Source organism: Thunnus albacares, chromosome 16 (assembly GCF_914725855.1).
Source record: "Thunnus albacares chromosome 16, fThuAlb1.1, whole genome shotgun sequence".
In the NCBI taxonomy this organism is placed as follows: Eukaryota; Metazoa; Chordata; class Actinopteri; order Scombriformes; family Scombridae; genus Thunnus; species Thunnus albacares.
Window position 1 is genome coordinate 16155526 of NC_058121.1, and position 18024 is coordinate 16173549.

Sequence of the window (18024 nt, forward strand, 5' to 3'; positions counted from 1 at the left end):
TTGGAAATCTATAAAATAATGTCATATTAAATAGTGCTAAATTAAAAGGGAAGTTGTGCCCACAAGAGGAAGGCAGACATGCAGACTCTTGCAGGAAGACACACATACACAATCAGACGTCATTAATCTAATATTCAAAATGTGATTGAGTAAGGATTGTCAAGCAGGGGAATTTGTATTCAAAGAGAGAAGTCACTCCCCTCAACATTTACATATAGATAGATAGATCAAAGAGGATGCACTGTACTATAAAGGTTAGAATATACAGAACATGCATTTAAAGCACAAGATAATAAAGCAGCGCAGGATGGTTCTGGGTGACAAATCTCCAGAAATGTGACAGAAATAAACAACTAATAAACAGTTTGATGCTGAAAGTTTGCAGTTGAAACATTTAAAAACAACAGAAGTTGAATTAGCTATTAAAATGGAAGTGCTGACAGCAGTTGAAGTTTCGGTGTAACTGTAATCCCTGAATGATGTTGAACTGCTAATGTAAGTGTGGGAACTGAATGAAGTTGAAGTAGAAGTGCTGAAAGGAGCTGAAGTTTGAGTTGAAGTTCAAGCACTGAAAGGAGGTGCAATGTAAGTCAAAATTTAGATGACAAAGTGAGCTGGTCATGTAAGTTGAAGTGGAAGTCCTGAAAGAAATCAGTGGAAGTTTAAGTGAGTTTGAAGTGTCTCTCGAAAAGTAAGCATTGACGAGAAACACGGTTCAAATGTCAGCTGACGTGGAAATGGTGAAAGCAGTTGAATTCGAAGAGTAAAAGATGAAAGCAGTTGAAATGTCAGTTGATGTGTAACCGATGAAAGCAACTGAAGAGTAAAAAGATGAACGCAGCTAAAAGACCGGGTGAGGAGTATAAGATGATGGCAGCTGAAATGTCAGTTGATGCATAAGTGGTAAAAGTAGTTGAAATTGAAGCACTGAGAACAGTTCAAAGTGTGTGCACTGTGTTAAGTTGTAATTTCGGTTGAAGTGTAAGACGATAATAAAGCAGCCCAGAACATTTCCAGGTGTCCAAGTGAGCTGGCACCTGAAAAATCTCATATTATTTATGATGTCTTAAACTTAAATAATGCAGGGTTTCAGAACCACAATAGAATTTATTTTGATTTGCTAGTTAAGATAACATTACTAATGAGAAGGTGCTTTGAGATACCTATTTCTAGGTCTACTTGTGCATTAGTGGAGGAGATTTGTCTCTCACCTGACTAGGTAGCTCTTGAGCCCGCCGCCGTATGTGATAACAAGCAGCTCAGCCGACCACTGAGTGCTGGCTGTGTATTCCAGGAATATCAGGCCTGCCACTGCACAACTGAAATCCCCAGGAAAACTCACCACCTGGATCAATAGGAAGATGAGAGGGAAAGGTCAGAGGCGGTGCGAAAGTGACTGATGTAAACAGCAGAGGAAATCAAAAGACTTAGAGAAATATGTAGAATTATCTATCAGTTTGTGCCCCCGTCAAATTTTTACAAGGGTAAACAACAAAGATACATCATACGCGATGCGTTTGTTAGAGAACAGAAAATAGACAGAAAAAACATTAGGAAAGAAAATGATGGGACAAGGAAGGCAGGGAACAAAAGATAAAAGAGAGACAAGACAGAAAGTGAAAGAGAGGCAGAAAATTAGCAAATTTTGATCTTTTTCATCCATGCAGACTTTCTGTCAAGTTGACTTTATCATTTCCTCCAGAAATAGCATCAAGTCACTGGTGTGTGCACTTAACAGTGACAAACAAGAGAAACAGTACAGCAGAGGAGGGGGTTGCTGATGTAAGTGTGCAGGCACACACACTGTAGATGCATAACAAAGTGGTGTTGCACTAAAGGAATGAAGATCAGAGACTTTGAAAGATGAGTGTGGCTGGGGAGAAGGATGACTGTCTGCGCTCATCCTCTCAGACAGGGCGAATAAAGGAGTGGAAGGAATGATGGATAGAAAAGGAGGAATGATAATATGTGACACACAGAGGGCATTAAAGTGAGGGGGAACAGCAAATGGACTTGAAATGGCAGCACAAAGAGAGATACCGAGAGAAAGAAAGGAATATCGACGGAGGACCGGAGGAGCAGCAGGCGAGTGAAAAATTAAAAAGAGGTGGTGATGGAGATGGAGGGAAAAGGCATGGGACAATATGAGCATAAAAGGGAGAAGAAAGATAGATGTGCAGGCGAATAAGCAACAGACGATGAATGAGAAAGAAGTGACAGACAAAGAGAGAGCAGAGAGTGTCTGACAAGAAGACCGGCAGCTCAAAGTGCCCTGAAAATGTGAGCTACATTGAAACAGCAGAGCAAGGCCCAATCAAGTCTGGAGGCAACATTATGGAGGTCTGAAACCTCATAACTGTGTAACTGAAAGGTTACAAATACAGTTAAAAATGCTTTTTGTCAGGATAAGAAACTGCATTTTCCTAACTTATAATCTGTCTAATGCTTTCAATCAAAAACAAAACACCAGAATCAGCCTGTGTAGTACTTCCCAGTGATAAATCAAGCAAAGTTTATGCATGAATTCATATTAGATGCAACATAATGTAGGAAAATATGGAGATAATACTGAAAAGGTGCCAAATGAATGCTGGGTTTCCATATGCTACGCTTAATCACTTATAATTAGTATTGACACATGCACAAGAAAAAAAAAAAGACACAAAGATAGCTTGGAGAGGAGAGGAGTTGTTTGATGATGTCAAAGAAAGGGGAACTAGAATGGTTACCGGTGGGATGACGAACAGTTCGCTGCCCATGAGGTCGAAAAGGCGCACGGTGCCGGTGCTGTCAGCGTAGGCCAGCAGGGTACAGTCGTGGCTCCATGCCACCCTCCGCCATTGGGGGTTTGGGTCCTTTGGCACTGTAACAGACAAAAAGAAAAAGAAAGCTCGAAAGCTCGTAAAAACAGAATGCAGAGGAGAAAGAGAGACAAGAGATTCAGGGAGCCGAGAATTTCTTATTAAGCCAGATGAGAAAACTCTCTGTGAATAATCCCTGATGTTCTGTGGTGTGCCGATGATGAATACAGATGGGAGAAGAAGGATAAAGCTAATGCCATACATCAACACAGTGTGTCTAAGGACCTATCCAATTCATCTGTGAAGGATAGCTAGAGTAATACGTCTCAATTATTGTCTCTCAAAGACATGCACACACATATCCACACGCACACTCATTGGGAGGTAGGGGGGTTGGGGGGGAGTGTGTAAAAGAGAGAGGCAGAGAGAAAGGGGGAGGAGAACAGAGATCATAAATCCAGCTTTTATTGAAGTATAGGCTACTGTTTTACCAATCTGCTGGCTCAGCAGTGCTGTGAGTGTAACCATATCGCTATGATAAAGCACATCCCTGCCTGCTGGCACTTTCTCAAGGATTCGCTGTCATACTTCCCTCTGATAGAGGGACTGGAGCAGTCTGGCCAGCCTCAGATCCTCACTCTGTTTTGATTATCTTATGATACATTAAACAATACAGGGGAAATTGTGCTTTTTTGTACAAACGTGCACAATCTATGTGTTGTGTACAAGAAAGCCAAGTAGAATATTTAAAGGGGACCTATTATGCTTTTCCCTTTTTTCAGTCATATATATAATGTTACAATGTCAGATGATGATATTAAATGTGGCCAAAGTGTCAAATAATGAGGTAAACGTACATAAAAGTAATCTCTGTGAGCAAAAAGCACCAGCTTCAGAGTGCTCTGAATGCTCAGTTTTCAACATTTTTTTCTACTTTCAGCCTGAACTGACATTGGTTTGTGACGGTCATCTGCTCCACACACAGCGCATGAGTTCACTGCTCCACTCTGCTAAGGTTATGGCATTTTTCCATTGTTTTGGAGGTAGTTACGCCGAGCCATGACTCGAGTCAAGTGTTTTTCCATTACACAGCAGGGCAAAGTAAAATAAGTTGGAGGTGTACTGGTCATCTGCAGCTCTTCATCAAATATCATCATCACTGTGACTGTTTCTGCTTGTAGTATTCCTCCCTGTATTATTTGTGACTAATCCACTGAACAAAGAGCTTCAAATACCTCCAAATATCTCCATATGTTGTTGCGTCAACCGGTTTTTAGCGCCGCTAACAAAGCTCTGCTAATTCGGTGAGGAACACATTTCATTTCCTGTAAATTCTTCACAGTAAAAGTTTCTTGTTATTTAGTCATTTAAAAGCTTTTCATATGAAGCAGTAAAGCAGGAAATGTTGGGTTTGCATCAGCAGTAACTTAATACAACTGATTGGCTGCCCCTCGGCAGGCTTCCAGAAAGCTGTCCAATCAGCAGAGACTTAGGCTCATCGGGAGGGGGTACGTAAAGAGACACAAGCTAAAACTGCCTAAGAGACAGAGGCTGCACTGAGGGGCTGCATAAAGGGCCAGTATAAGATAAATAGGGAGTTTTTTTGAACTGTGAATCATGCAAAGCTTCTCTAGTGGAGTCCCAGAATAAAAACATACAGCTGCAAATGAGCTTAATAGGTCCCTTATTCTTCCATTTTTAAATGTTCAGCTGGGCACAACCTTTAGCACAGACTCAGATTTGGCAAACAGTGTGAAACATAAAATGTCACCACGGGTGCTGTGCCTGCTAAGCAATAAAGTTATGAAAAAGAAGGTATGTTTTTGTTGATATCACATAACAGTGCTATTGGTGTTATTGTATTGAATTTCTTGGCTGAGGAACGCTGCTGCAACCCCTTGTGGGCAATACCGCAAACGAATGGAGGCGTTGGATATTGTATGACTAGAATTTTAAATGAAGAACAAAGGGAAAGAAGTGGGAGGCGAGACAGATTAAGAGAGAGAAGGAATGAGAGATAGAGGTGCTGAAAGAAAGAGTGAGAAACAATCAATCCGGCACCCACTGAGAGAAATAATAGCTCCCCAAATTTTGAAGGCCTAAGTATCAGAGAGCACCTCAGGAAGAAGGCGATTTAACACACCTTTGAGACTCTCAGCTGAGAAGGAGCAGACAAAAACATGCAGCCATTATGAGAGTCCTAGGTACCAAGCGCCTCCTGTTTTCCTCTTCTTGTTCTTTTGGCTCTTTTGCTTTCTATTTCAATCTTTTTTTCTATTTCACTTTCACACTGCTTCCTTCCCTATCTCCCTCCCATTATGAATTGTATACAGTGTGTTGTTCTGCGGCTGAGAGGGCTCCATTTCCACATAGATGGCTTTTTTGGGGAGCTGGAAAATTGGATGCAACTGTCCTGTTTTTTTGTTTTTTTTTTCTCTCCTGGAGAACTGGGGGCGGAAGTTGGGGAGAATTACACCCAACGACCCAATAGAAGCCTTCTATCTAAAGCCTCGCAGATGCATTTATCAGAGCTCAACACTTATGAATTATGTACGGGGGTGGGAGGCAACTCCTCTGTAACAGGAGCAGACAGAGAGAAGGGAGAAAGAGAGAGTGAGACAGAGAGTGAAACACAGGTGTGGAGGCATGGAACCACGTTCGCGCACGAGCATGCATACACATGAGCGCATGCACAAGCAGAAATGAGGGAATGCATGCACGCACGCACGCTCCCCCATTAAAAGCAAATGCCATTAAAGGCAGGATCACAGCAAAATCCATTAGGACAAATCTCCGTGAAATGAAATGAAGTAAAAATAAAATGAAAAGGATAGATGAAATGAAATGAAAAAGAGGACGGAGGCTGGGGTTTACACAGGCCCAGGGGCTACTGTTATCCACACAATGAACCATTAGAACAACGGCCCACAATGATGGCTAGCCAGAGCGGAACAAATATAGTGTGAGAGAGAGATGGGTAGGAAAGATGATGAGAATGAGAAAAAAATGAAGGAAAGAAGGAACATAGAGAAGGAGGGCACATAAGTTTCATTCTGGACTTTTTACTGAGCACTGTTTCTAATATTGGAAAAATTTTTTCCAATATTAGCTTTTTCTTTTTTTTTTTAACTTAAGTTTTACTGTTTCTCATTTTAGTAACCACGGAGCAAGCATAAGTCTTGCCAATGCGATACATAACATATCTATACAACTCAACTCAACTTCCTGATTAGATAGAGCCTTATAATTACCTTTGTACAATTTTGTTATTTGTAATAATCACTCCTAGATATTTTATTGTTTTTGCGTTCCATCTGAAATCGTATGCTTGTTGGATAGCTTATCATGGGGAATAATTTATTAACATAATCTGTGTTTTTGCCACATTGAGTTTGTAACCTGAAAAGTAATTATAAGATTCTAACAATTTTATTTATTTATTTATTATTTATTTTATTTAGGGAGATAGATATTTGGTTGTTTTAAGTAGATCAAGGCATCATCCACAAATAAGCCAATTTTGTGTTCTGTGCCTTTCACCTCCACCCCCTTCATCTTGTCGTATTGCTTGAGCCAAGGGTTCAATGAAAATCACGAAGAGAGTGGATGATAGACAGCACCCCTGTCTGGTAGATCTTTCCAGCATAATTCAATAACCATTTATTTTTAATCTTGCCCTTGGATCTTGATAGTGTTTTAATACAGTTTACTGAGCCTGTATAAAAGCCAAATTTTTCTAAGCAGAGATATAAAAACTTCCAGCAAACACTGTCAAAGGCTTTTTCTCCATCTAAACTACATAGCACTGCATTTCCCCCCTTTCTTCTTCAATTATATGTAGTGTCCTTCTTATGTTGTCTTGTGTTTGGCGTCCCTTAATAAAACCTGATTGGTCCTCATTGATTAATTCTGACATGAATGTCTTGAGTCTCTTGGCTATAATGGTTGTATATATCTTAAGAGTCACAATTCAGTATTGATATTGGTCTGTAGTTTTCACAAAATTCTTTGTCCTTCCTTTCCTTGGGGATTACTGTAATTAAGGCCTCCTTCCATGAGAGGGGAATTTTGCCTTTTTTATGGTTTCATTGAATGATGCTAATAACAGTGGGCTTAGTTTTGGACCATTCAGACAGGAAACCATAACTTCCTGGAGCCTTGTTAGATTTTAAATCTATTAATTGCATCTTCCAACGCTTTTTCAGAGACATACGAGTTTATAGTCTAATTTTGTTTTTCCCTATTGCTAGTAGATCTAATGAGTTCAAAAGGTTTCTAATTGACTCCTCATCCTTTGAAACTGGCTGCCAATACAGCTTTTTATAATAATTTTCAAATATCTTATTTATCTCTCACGGTTCAAACTCTAATGTGTTAGTCGTAGGATCTCTGATTTTATGGATTGTATTCAGCAGCTCTTTATTCCTTATATGTCTGGCGAGTAGTTTTGTTGCTTTGGGACCCGCTTCATACTATGCTTGTTTCAGGAATGTAATTTTCTTTTCTACTTCATATCCTAGTATCTCATTCACTGTTTTCTTCGCTTCTTTAATTTGATGAAATAACCCTGGGTTATTTGAACTTTTATGTTGCTGTTCTAAATTTTTGATCTTTCAAATCTTTTTCTGATATAATTCTAAAATAGCTTTTTTTTTTTAAGGTATGCTGTTCAAGATATTAGTTTTCCACATAGTATTTCAGAGGGTAATGGAGTCTACTTCTCCCTTGTCATTCTCTTCTCTGTATGTGTTTATTTCCTTTTTGATCTCCTCTTCAAATCCTGGATCATTCGCCAAGTTGTATTTTTTTTCTTATCGTTTAAATTTGATGTCAGGTACAGGGCGCTATGGTCTGATAAATCTGCTACTCATGTCTTGCATTCTTCTGCTCTAAATCTATCCACTCTATTCATGAAAAAAACATTATATTCTTGTATGTACTGAATGAAGGGCTGAGTAGAAGGGCTGAGTAGTAAGTGTAATCCTTCTCGAGTATGTGGAGTTCCCTCCAAATGTCTATAATTTCCAGTTCCATCAATGCAGTACATACATAATGAGCCAATCGTATTTTACTACTTTTCTTTGTACTAGTTGTGTCCAAGTTATGATTCAATGCAATGTTAAAGTCTCCTCCACATATCAATATCCCTTCTATTTCAAGGGCAATGACATCAAATAAATTCTTAAAGAAATATTTATCACTTTTTCAGGGGATTCATAAACATTAATCAGTGTAACCATTTGGTCTTCCATTTTCCCCTTTAACAGAATGTATCTACCTTCTTTGCCACTTATTTCTTTTAGGTGCTCAAACTTTCTTGTATTTGATATTGAAATTGCTATCCCCCTCTTACTACCCCCTTTATATGAGCTATAGAATGTATTTTTAAATCCAAACTTTTTGAATTTTTCATGTTCTTGCTCTGACAGATGTGTTACTTGCAGATAACTGACCTGTGTTTTTTTTTTCCTTTTTTAACCTTGCTATGACATTCCCTCTTTTCATTGGATTGTTCAACCCATTCACATTAAAATACACCATTTTATGATGCTTAGGTTGCAACTTGTCCTTTCTTTCAATATCCCTCTCTCCCACTGACACTTCTAACATTAGAAATATTAGGAAATGTAACATGAAAAACCAGGAATGAGTTCTTCCAATAACAACAGGCTCCCTCAACTATGCCCATGTCCCTGTTGGAAAGAGAGGGGAAAATCCTCCTATGAAGGTGGGGCCCCTCACTAGAGGTAGGTGGAGGCCCCAGAGGGGATCCTCCTTGCATCACCCCATCAGGTGATGTAATGTCTTACATAATATTTTTTTCCTCAAACACGACTTATCCTGATCAGTATTTAAATATATTGTGTTGCTCAGCTTCAAAGCATGGCCTTGTTTTTGTTTGAAGACTTTTTTTAAAATGATGCCCTATGCACAGCTTTACTGCCCATATCTCTCAGATGTTTTCTTTATCTCTGAAACTCTTGTAGTTTTCCCCTTGCATGCTGAGTTAACATGCTTTGTGTTCCTGGTTCTCTGACGCATTGCCATGGCAACACTCTTTGTATCCAGTCCTCTATCAAGCGTCCCTCGTCGGTTTCCTTGATCTGGACGTCCAGTCCCCTCTTTCTCATCTCTTTTGCTGCATCCAGTGTGTTATTATAAAGCTGGGATCCTTCAGCCCAGTGGATTCTGATCCTTGTTAAGGGTGTCTGGAACCTGATTCCCTTCTCCTTCAGAAACTTCTTGATGTGTAGGCTTTACACTTCTGTACCACCTCAGCTGCATAGTCATGGTCAAAGAACAGAAGTTGCTGTCCAGTGTAATTGGTTTCTGCCAGGCCTTCTTTAATACCATCTCTTTAGTGTTGAACTGGAGGGAGATGACAACTATGGATCACAATGTCTCCCTGGGACCGGGCCTCCTCGCTGCTGATCTGTGTACCTGTTGAATTAGTAGGTTGGTCCCCTCTGGCAATGCTAGTTCCCTTTGGCGTAAATCTTCGATGTATTTGGAGTCCCCTTCTGCACCCTCCAGGACCCCAAATATCTGAATTTTGTTTCTCCTTGACCGTCCTTCCAGGTCGGTTAATTTTTCTTGTAGTTTTCTCTACTCTTGGAGTGTTGACAACAAAAGTTCTTTAGCTTCCATGTTCCATGTCTCTAGCTCCTCAATGCATGTTTGAGCCTCACAAATACTTTTCTTCTTTTCCTGTAGTTCGTTGCTGTTTGCCATCAGTTTATTGTTGATGTCTTCCTTGAAGTTGGCGAATTCCTTTCTGAAGATTATGTTGAATTCTTCTTTAAAAACTGCAAGGTCATTTTTCATATCTTGTTTGAGTACATTTATTTCCTTGGTAATGTCAGCTAAACCCTTGTGTAGAGCCTCTGCATGGGCTCCTACCTCACCGCCATTTTCCTCTCCTTTGGAGTTTGCTTCCATATCAAGTTCTTCTTGCTTTTTTAACTGTACTTTTAGGGTCTTTCGCCTTCTCTATCAGCCTACCCCTTTCATTCCTGGTTTTACTTAGAATTGAATTTGGTTTATTATTAGTTGGGCAGCTTTTTGTCCTCTACTGGTAGGAGCTCTTTCTTAAGCTCCCATCCCTCTCACACTGATTTTAGCTTTTTTCAATTTATTCTGATGGCATATGTTTTTGATAGTGGAAATGTGAGACAATCCTGGTGAAAGTTGCTAGGTGTTACTTTCAGCATATTAGTGATAACTACGTAGTAACTACATAGTGATCATCTCCGTTTGAATCTGTGGGAAAGACTGTGGGATATTACCAGGGTTGCTGTCAGCCAGTGTGTCTTAAGGGGCACCAAAAGTCAGAGTCCTATAAATTGATACTGCTGTTGCTTACATTAAAACCTAAATTAATCGATTTTTGGCCACTTGGGGGCAACACAACAAGCTATGAACACAATATTGACATATAAGTACCATATAAAGTTGTTATGGTGAATGTGTTAGCAATCGATTGCTTGTGTTTCTGTCCACCTGACAAATGTAGGCTCAAAATTCAAAACTCTCCTTGCAGCTCTGTTTTGCTCTCAACCGACTCTTGAGGGAAATATTTGGCTTTTTAGCTACTAAATGCTCCATTATATTCAGTCATTTCGTGCAATTGTATAGTAGGTTTATTTCAGCTTTTTTACTGAAAATAGCTGCCTGCTGCTGCTGGAAGCAAGGTTGAGGAAAGCGAACCAAAATAATAAAATTGCAGGCCATAAAACCAAAACAATAAGCTTAAAGACACTAAAATGCTCTATAAAGTGAAGAGGAATTGCAAAGTCAGATGATAATTCTCTATGGGTTTGTAACTCCCAGCGACACCTTTTACATTACACATAGTGATTTGATCCTTAAATAAATAATGAAAGAATATTGATTAGTGCAACTTTAAGTTTTAAAAAATGACATCTGTAAGAAACCATATTCAAAAGATATCAATAGACATCATTTTCAAACAGTATTTAACTCAGTTCTGTATCATATGTTAAAAACTTCTCAACTTACAGAAAATTTAGGCTTCATCGTGTTTAGATAGAGCAATTAAAACCAGTAGAGCTGGCCATTTCAGTAGCTAATCATACAATCAAGGCAATTTATTTTTATCAGCCACTATGTGGCTAGGTTTAATGAGTGGCAGTGTAGGGGATGAGGGTGATTATCTGTGTTGTTGTTCGCAGCCACACTCACACATTCCAATTAGCTGCTATGATCGATGTTTCTCTTTGAAATAAACTCACAGTAGATGTGTGCAAAACAAAGACAACTATAGATACCGTAAAGTTAAGACAAGTTAATCATCACCACTACAGATGACAAAAACAGCTTACACATTTATTAAGTATGAAACAGTCAAATGTGGGCTGAATTTCTATCATTTTCTATTCTCATACACACATACACATTCTGTCTGAGCTGTTAAAAAACACAACAACTCTCTTAGATCATATGAAGGGCTACAAGCACAGACACAGTACACTATCAAAGGCGTCATGCCCATTCAACTTGGGCTCGTGCCCCCTCAAATATTTGAGCTTGGACGACTTTAGGAATTGTTCAATTTCACAATAAGCATTTTTAATTAGCCTTAATAATATAGTATGTAAATAAAAGACACTTTTATGTATATTTTTATTCATGTAGTATGACTTGAATTTGTCAATTACTTGAAGCTTTGGAATTTCTCTATTTAAAGTGACTTTAGCATCAGTGGTTTTACATATATCCCACAAGTAAGTACCATGAAGTGCAGTATGTGATTGATAAAACAGGGGGAGAGGGTCTTACCCTGGCATTTCCCAATGACTGAGCCGAAGTCATCTCTCACAGACCTGAGAAAGAAACACACATACACAGAGTGGGAGAGGCTGAGGAAAAAGCGGTGACATTACATAGCTTGACAAATATACACACACAAGGATGCAGCCACACACGTCTAGCCTCATATGACCTGGTATAAGGTGAGTTATAACAGCCACTGATATCCTGCCAACCAAAGTAGCTCAATGGATCAAGCAGACTGGGCCTTGAGAGTAGGCACTGTTTAGACTGGCTCTTAGCAGAGCTCAGTGGATAAAGCCTTGAGCTGACTTAACACCAGCTCGCACCAACTAATGCTATGAGGCCAGGCTATAAAATACTCTGTGATTAAACAACAGTTGTGTGGAAAAAAGAGAAACAAGTGAAACCCACAATATTTCCCTAAAGCATGAGTCAACACACAACACAGTTCTGAGTATAGTGAGTTTTGTTATGATCTACTCTGTCACACCTGAAACATTAGCAGGTTTTACATATTGATATATTCATGAAAAGAAATTTCAGTTACACAAAGGGGTCAAGAGGAAAGCAGCCTTCTGAGCCAAAGCTGCACATAGTTGAAATGTGCCTCATTTGCCTCTGAAAAGCAAGACATATTTGTATACCTGTTTCATTGCTATTGATTTTCATTTCAATTTTGCTCCATTCTAAACATTACATTATGTCAATAGAGCACATTGCTGAGTGAGTATATTTTGTCTGTGTAAGCAGGGAAATTGGATTTGTGTCTGGAAATAATTACAGCCTCTCAAAATGAGAGCAAACATACTCATATGTATGCATGATTTTTGATGTCTGTCTCTATCCCCTCACTCTCTCTCTGTCTCACATACACACACACACACACACACACACACATATATATAAAAAACGTTTAGGGAGCACTAGCATTTTCTAAATGTTAATGTTCATTTTATGTTGCCTGAAATACCAAATTAAAGCCACAAATACGTACGCCAAATTGACTCAAATATTTTCCTGTGACTGATTGAATTGATGTTTAATGCAAATTGAAAAAAACAAACTTCATTCTTTAGATGCAAGCTGAGACTGCAGCTCTTCTTAAGGTAGATGTGATAAATCACCCCCCTTAATTAAAAGGCTCTCTATCACTGGCATACAAAGGCAGAGTGCCTCAAACAGCGGGATAGGGTTCAATAATTACCTAATCTCCACACACTGGTCCTGAACCACTGCCAACAGTTTGCCATTACTGCAGAGAAAAAAACAAAAAAAAAAACAAGAGAATGGTCAGGGATGAATTAAAGAAAAATAAATGAGAGAGAGAGTAATGAGAACAGCAGGTGAGATCAGTAAAGGAGATAGAGAAATAAACAAATCATATAGGGCAATTAAGGAAGATAAGACACAAGTTTTTGGGGTTTTTTTTATGTGTATGAGTGTGTGTAGAGGGGCAAGTTGGATGGAAAAGAGATAAAGACTGCAATAGGAGCCCAGGTTGGACGGCCTAAAGAGAGGGGGGAACTACAATGATTGGGAGCATTAAAGAGAGCAAAGATAGTTTCAGAGGGAATGAAATGAGGGAGAAAGATTTCAGGGCAGACAGAAACAAAATGGAAGGATCCAGCACATCAAACTAATAGACATGCGCAGCATCAATCGACCTCGCTTAACACTGTCTTACATGGTCAAATCGATAGCCAATTAAAAACTGCCTTTCTACTTGGTTTATCTGTTGTAATGAGTACAATTAAATGATTGGTTGAAAGGAAATGAGAAGGGAGGGGAAGGCTTAGTGCATGTCAGCAACAAAGTAGCCCACATTCTGGTATTGATCACAGTGCGAGTGTTTGTGTGTGTATGTGTGTGTGTGTGTGTGTGTGTGTTTGTGTGTTGCACCTTGCAAGCACCAGCTGCCAGTTGATCTGCTTGTTTGCCAGGCGGAGAAGACCGAGGGGCAGAGACGAGCTGGTGGGGCTGAAATTCACAGGGTCATGACACGTTAAAAAACCATAACTGCTACCAAACTGGAGTCTGGACAGCGCATTTCGCTTTGAAGAATAATTTCTGACAGACAGCTGAGATATTTAAAGTTCATCAGTGCTGCAAACGGAATCTTTCCAGTGTTCAAGTAGCGTAGAGTTGTGTTGTTTCGATTTGTTGGTGTGTTGATTGGATCATTGGATTGGATCGTTAATTCGCTGCCATCGAAAATACCAGTTTGAAATGTATTTTTCCAAATCACTGACATAACTAGACCCATTATCTGCAGCATCTTCGTCTTCTGGACTCCCTCTAACTTCTCCCAGACTTTATACCTACTTTTAGCACTAAAAAGTTTTTTGGAATTACTTTTAGACCCAAAACTTCTAAAGTTCAGAGGGACACAGAACCTTGTTTTCAGAGTTTCTCCTACTCAGCCAATTTGGACTTGGGTAGGATGTGAATACAGTCCCAGAACTCTAAGGATTTTTGCTTTCACTTCCAATTTTAATACTGGATTAATCACAGTAGTAGCAGTCTCGCAGTAGTTTAAATACTTTGTTTTACTCTGTAGATTCATTCTGACAAAAAGTTTTTCTTATTCAAAGTAATGTTTTTGTTGCATTTCAGTTGGAGTGGTTTTTCTCTTCCATTACAGTTTCAGTATTATTTCAGTTATCAATTTTTGAGTATAGTCGATACCAGTGGTGCTGCGCAAGCGCTATCTGCCTGCTCTGTGTGTTTGAATCAAATAAAATCCCTGATCCGATCTCATCCACAAACAGAGGAGGAGAGCTGGGAGACAGCTAGAGGAGTTCTTAAATTTTTAAACTGTTATTGATGGTGCCAGCTAACCACCTGCTGACAGACTAAGCAGGCCTTGGTACTAGAGCATTACAGAATCCACTGCAGGCCACATCTAGCCATCTGTCTACACGTTCCATCCGACAGTGTGCAGTAAGAGCAGAGTGAATGAGGTCAGTATATTCAGATTCACACTGCAAAACAAAATCTTCAGAGATATGTAGGTACATCTTGAATGCAAGCTACGTGTATGAGGCCTCCCTGTAGTGAATTTAAGGACGAACAGATCAACTAAGCCATGTAAGGCCTGTGTCAAAGTGTAGTTGTGTTCACATCTGTTACTTAAATGTTACATATGAACTTCCCATTTCATTTGTGTTGGAATAAATAAAACACACCAACAATTAAACTAAACCTTGATTATTCAATGTCTTCATATGATATAATATTGATGTAACAGTATATCACGGCAAGACATATTCATGATAAAAAATACATTTGTTTTAAATATCATCACAGGGTACAATTCTCACAGTACTTTTGAGTAGTTGTGGGCCACCTCACTTGAGATGAGTAGTAATAACCAGCAGGGAAAAAGAGCAAAGGTGCTATTTCACACAGCAAATGTCATGTATTTAAAGAGTATTGCTATTGTTTAGGCCATCATCTACTGACTAATTGATAACCAGATGTGATATGGTCTTAGCAAATGCTTAACAATGTCCTGTGAGAAACCCTGTTTATGATTTGTACATAAAAATAGTGCTATGCAAATATTTTAAAGGATAGGTTCACATTTTTTAAGTCTGTCCTAAAAACAATGCTCACATGTTCATATGTACATTTAAGTTTTAACTCTTCTCATTCTGTATAAAAATGACTTTTAAAGCTCAGCTGACGATAATATGATGCTTCAGGAATCTGACTTACACAAATCAAGTGGGTGTATTCCAAACTTACAATCTTTTTGGTACCAAATTTCTTTGTGTTATTGTCCCTTTCCCTTGACTCACCAAACAAACACCGTCCATGGAAGCACAAAGAGAGAATTTTGTTTGACTAACCAGACTGTTAAAGCCTCATATTAGCTACAGTTGCAATTTGGAATTAACTTCTTTCACAGTACAAGGACTGTGAATTTTGTTCCCCATCACTTATACTGAAATTGCTTTACAAGGGAATATCTTTGCAGCCGCTGTGGACAGGAGGAATTATTACAACAGCCAATAACCCTTTCAATGCACATATGAGCATGTGAATGTTGTATTAAGATTGACTCTGAAAATGTCAACCTGTCCTTTAATACCAAGTTCAATCCAAAAGTAATGTGTTATTCTTATCAAATGATCAAACTAGTAGACGTGGCTTTAATTGTATTGAGCAAGGTTGCATGTGTTCATTTGAAGGATAACAAACAACTGTAATATTTGTTTGTTTTTTTCTAGTTCAGCACTGCTATCATTGTAAACGTAATAGTAAAATAATTGACTGATAAGTCAGTGTCAATGAAATGTACATGCACATTTGCATTTATAAGGTAGCCCATTCAAACATAAGTGTACCAACATTAAAAATTAGAGCATGAGTGTTACATGATTTAGTCAAACATGTATTTATATGTAGTCATAATAAACAAAGCTTCTTGTCACAGTCGGTTCATTTCACTGGCTAAATAACAGCATGTGTAAGTTAGGACAGACTGCTCTACCTGACAGCCTCTGGTTGTATGATAATGATGATGAACTTACCTGTACCACAAATAGTGTAGGATCAAGCGGAATGGGCCTGTAAACAATGTATCACAGTTAGTATGCTCAATAACAGTAACTGTGATAATGTCACATTGCATTCATCAATGTACAGAGGGTCTCTTGCCACATTCTAGATTAAATTTAGAGACTGGGGAAAGCATGAAATGATGTTTAGTCTCATTAACCAAATTTAAGCAAAGGTGGTCAAACTATACACTATATTGCTATAACATTATAGCACCTAACAGGACCAGCAACAGTTCATCAACACTTTCCTTGAATATGCGGATGCTCTGGCGTCATTAGAGTTATGCCAACATGTATGTATCATGCATTACATATTTGTATATCTTATCTGGTACACATATCTGTCTGTGATCTACTTCTGTCATCCTTTCTTCGTTTTCAAAACAGGGTAGACTTGGAGATATTTCCTACATAGACATTTTCTTCAACAAGTAGTAGTCCTAATAGTTGCTGTAATCTTGTGTTTTTATGTTGGAAGAAGTCTTAAACACCTTTAAAAGTTTTTATGCTCCACATATTTGTAACAAACTCCCAGAAAACTGCAGTTCTGCTCCAACCCTCAGTTCTTTTAAATCAAGGCTGAAGACTTTTCTGTTTGCCTTTTATTAAATCAAATTTAAGGCTTTTCATTCATTTATTGCACTATAAGTTTTAGTCTCCTGTTTTATCTGTCTTATTCTATTTTAGCTTATTTTTATTTTATATTTGCTTAACTCTTACATAACTCTTTTTTAATTACATTTAAATGTATTTTTATTATGTGTTTCTTTTATATTTTGTCTTAATGCATTTTATGTTTTATGTAAAGCATTTGAATTGCCTTGTTGTTGAAATGTGATGTACAAATAAACTCGCCTTGCCTTTTAAGTATTGCTAGCCTATTTTCCCATTGTTACCAACTCCTGCGTTGTATTCTGGTGGGAGCAAAGGTGTTGCTTTGTAGATAACCTGGTTGTAACATTTACAGGTGAACATCATGCTCGTGGTCAGGTGCTAAATACATGTTTTGCTTTAGGGCATAGATAGTATCAAAAGTCAAAATAAAGCAGAAACTTACCTGTTACTGCTTTTGCAACAAGAGAGGTGTTGTGCTCTTTGTTGCCTCGCAACTGCAAATGTAAGAACGTGACAGGTGAGCTTAATAAAGTTGTGTCATCATTACTTATCATTTGCTGACATTGGACTTCAGATAAGAAGTCGGACTGGTTTCTTTTCTGTTGCCAGGGCAACTTACTTAATGAATAGTGTAGTATAAGCTAGCTAAAAGGGAGCGACACATGAATGGTTGCCTTCTAAAGGAACTTGCTTGTCTATGGATACTGTGGCAAATCGAGAGCTACATAATATTGCAGTGTGATATAAGAATGTGCAGATTTAGTTAGCATAACTTGCAAACTAACAGTATGTTTGTGCTACGTGGCTCTTCGCGGCTGACCCCTATGCAACTGATGATAGTTCACTTTCGGAGGCCATTTTTACAAATAAATGTTCAACACACGACCAACACGGCGGACTGAAAATGAGCCATAATAAAAATATGACTTACCTGGGTGTCCGTCTCCGGCGGCCATTCAGTAATAACAAGTAAATCATATAAAATGTTTTCATCTTCGCTTTCTATCAGACTATCTTCAGCCATATTTGAACCAGCTGTCAAAAGTCTACGGCGATTAGCACGGGACAAAATATATCTAATAACCGCGTTTGGAAACTGTCGCTAACCGCACAGGTGAAGCGACCCTATAGCTTAACTTGCGTAGTATAATTTGATAGTAATATCTTAATATGTGAGTGGCACCACAATTTATTTGCGGTGTATGAGTTTGCAGTATTTCATGTAAAACTATCCGGAACCAAATGTCATA

General features: G+C 38.6%; 1 protein-coding gene across 1 annotated transcript in view; it reads right to left on the reverse strand.

Annotated features, from left to right (window-relative positions):
• Nucleotides 1–17951, reverse strand: part of nbas (NBAS subunit of NRZ tethering complex) — a 160688-nt gene extending 142737 nt beyond the window's left edge. The window contains exons 1-8 of the mRNA XM_044376225.1: nt 17706–17951; nt 17217–17268; nt 16130–16166; nt 13494–13571; nt 12799–12846; nt 11601–11644; nt 2730–2863; nt 1212–1345 (exon numbers count right to left, since the gene is read on the reverse strand). Coding sequence (XP_044232160.1) covers nt 1212–1345; nt 2730–2863; nt 11601–11644; nt 12799–12846; nt 13494–13571; nt 16130–16166; nt 17217–17268; nt 17706–17798 — 620 coding nt within the window. The 5' untranslated portion in view covers nt 17799–17951. The remainder of the gene's footprint in view (nt 1–1211; nt 1346–2729; nt 2864–11600; nt 11645–12798; nt 12847–13493; nt 13572–16129; nt 16167–17216; nt 17269–17705) is intronic.
• Between the last annotated feature and the right edge of the window lie 73 nt (nt 17952–18024).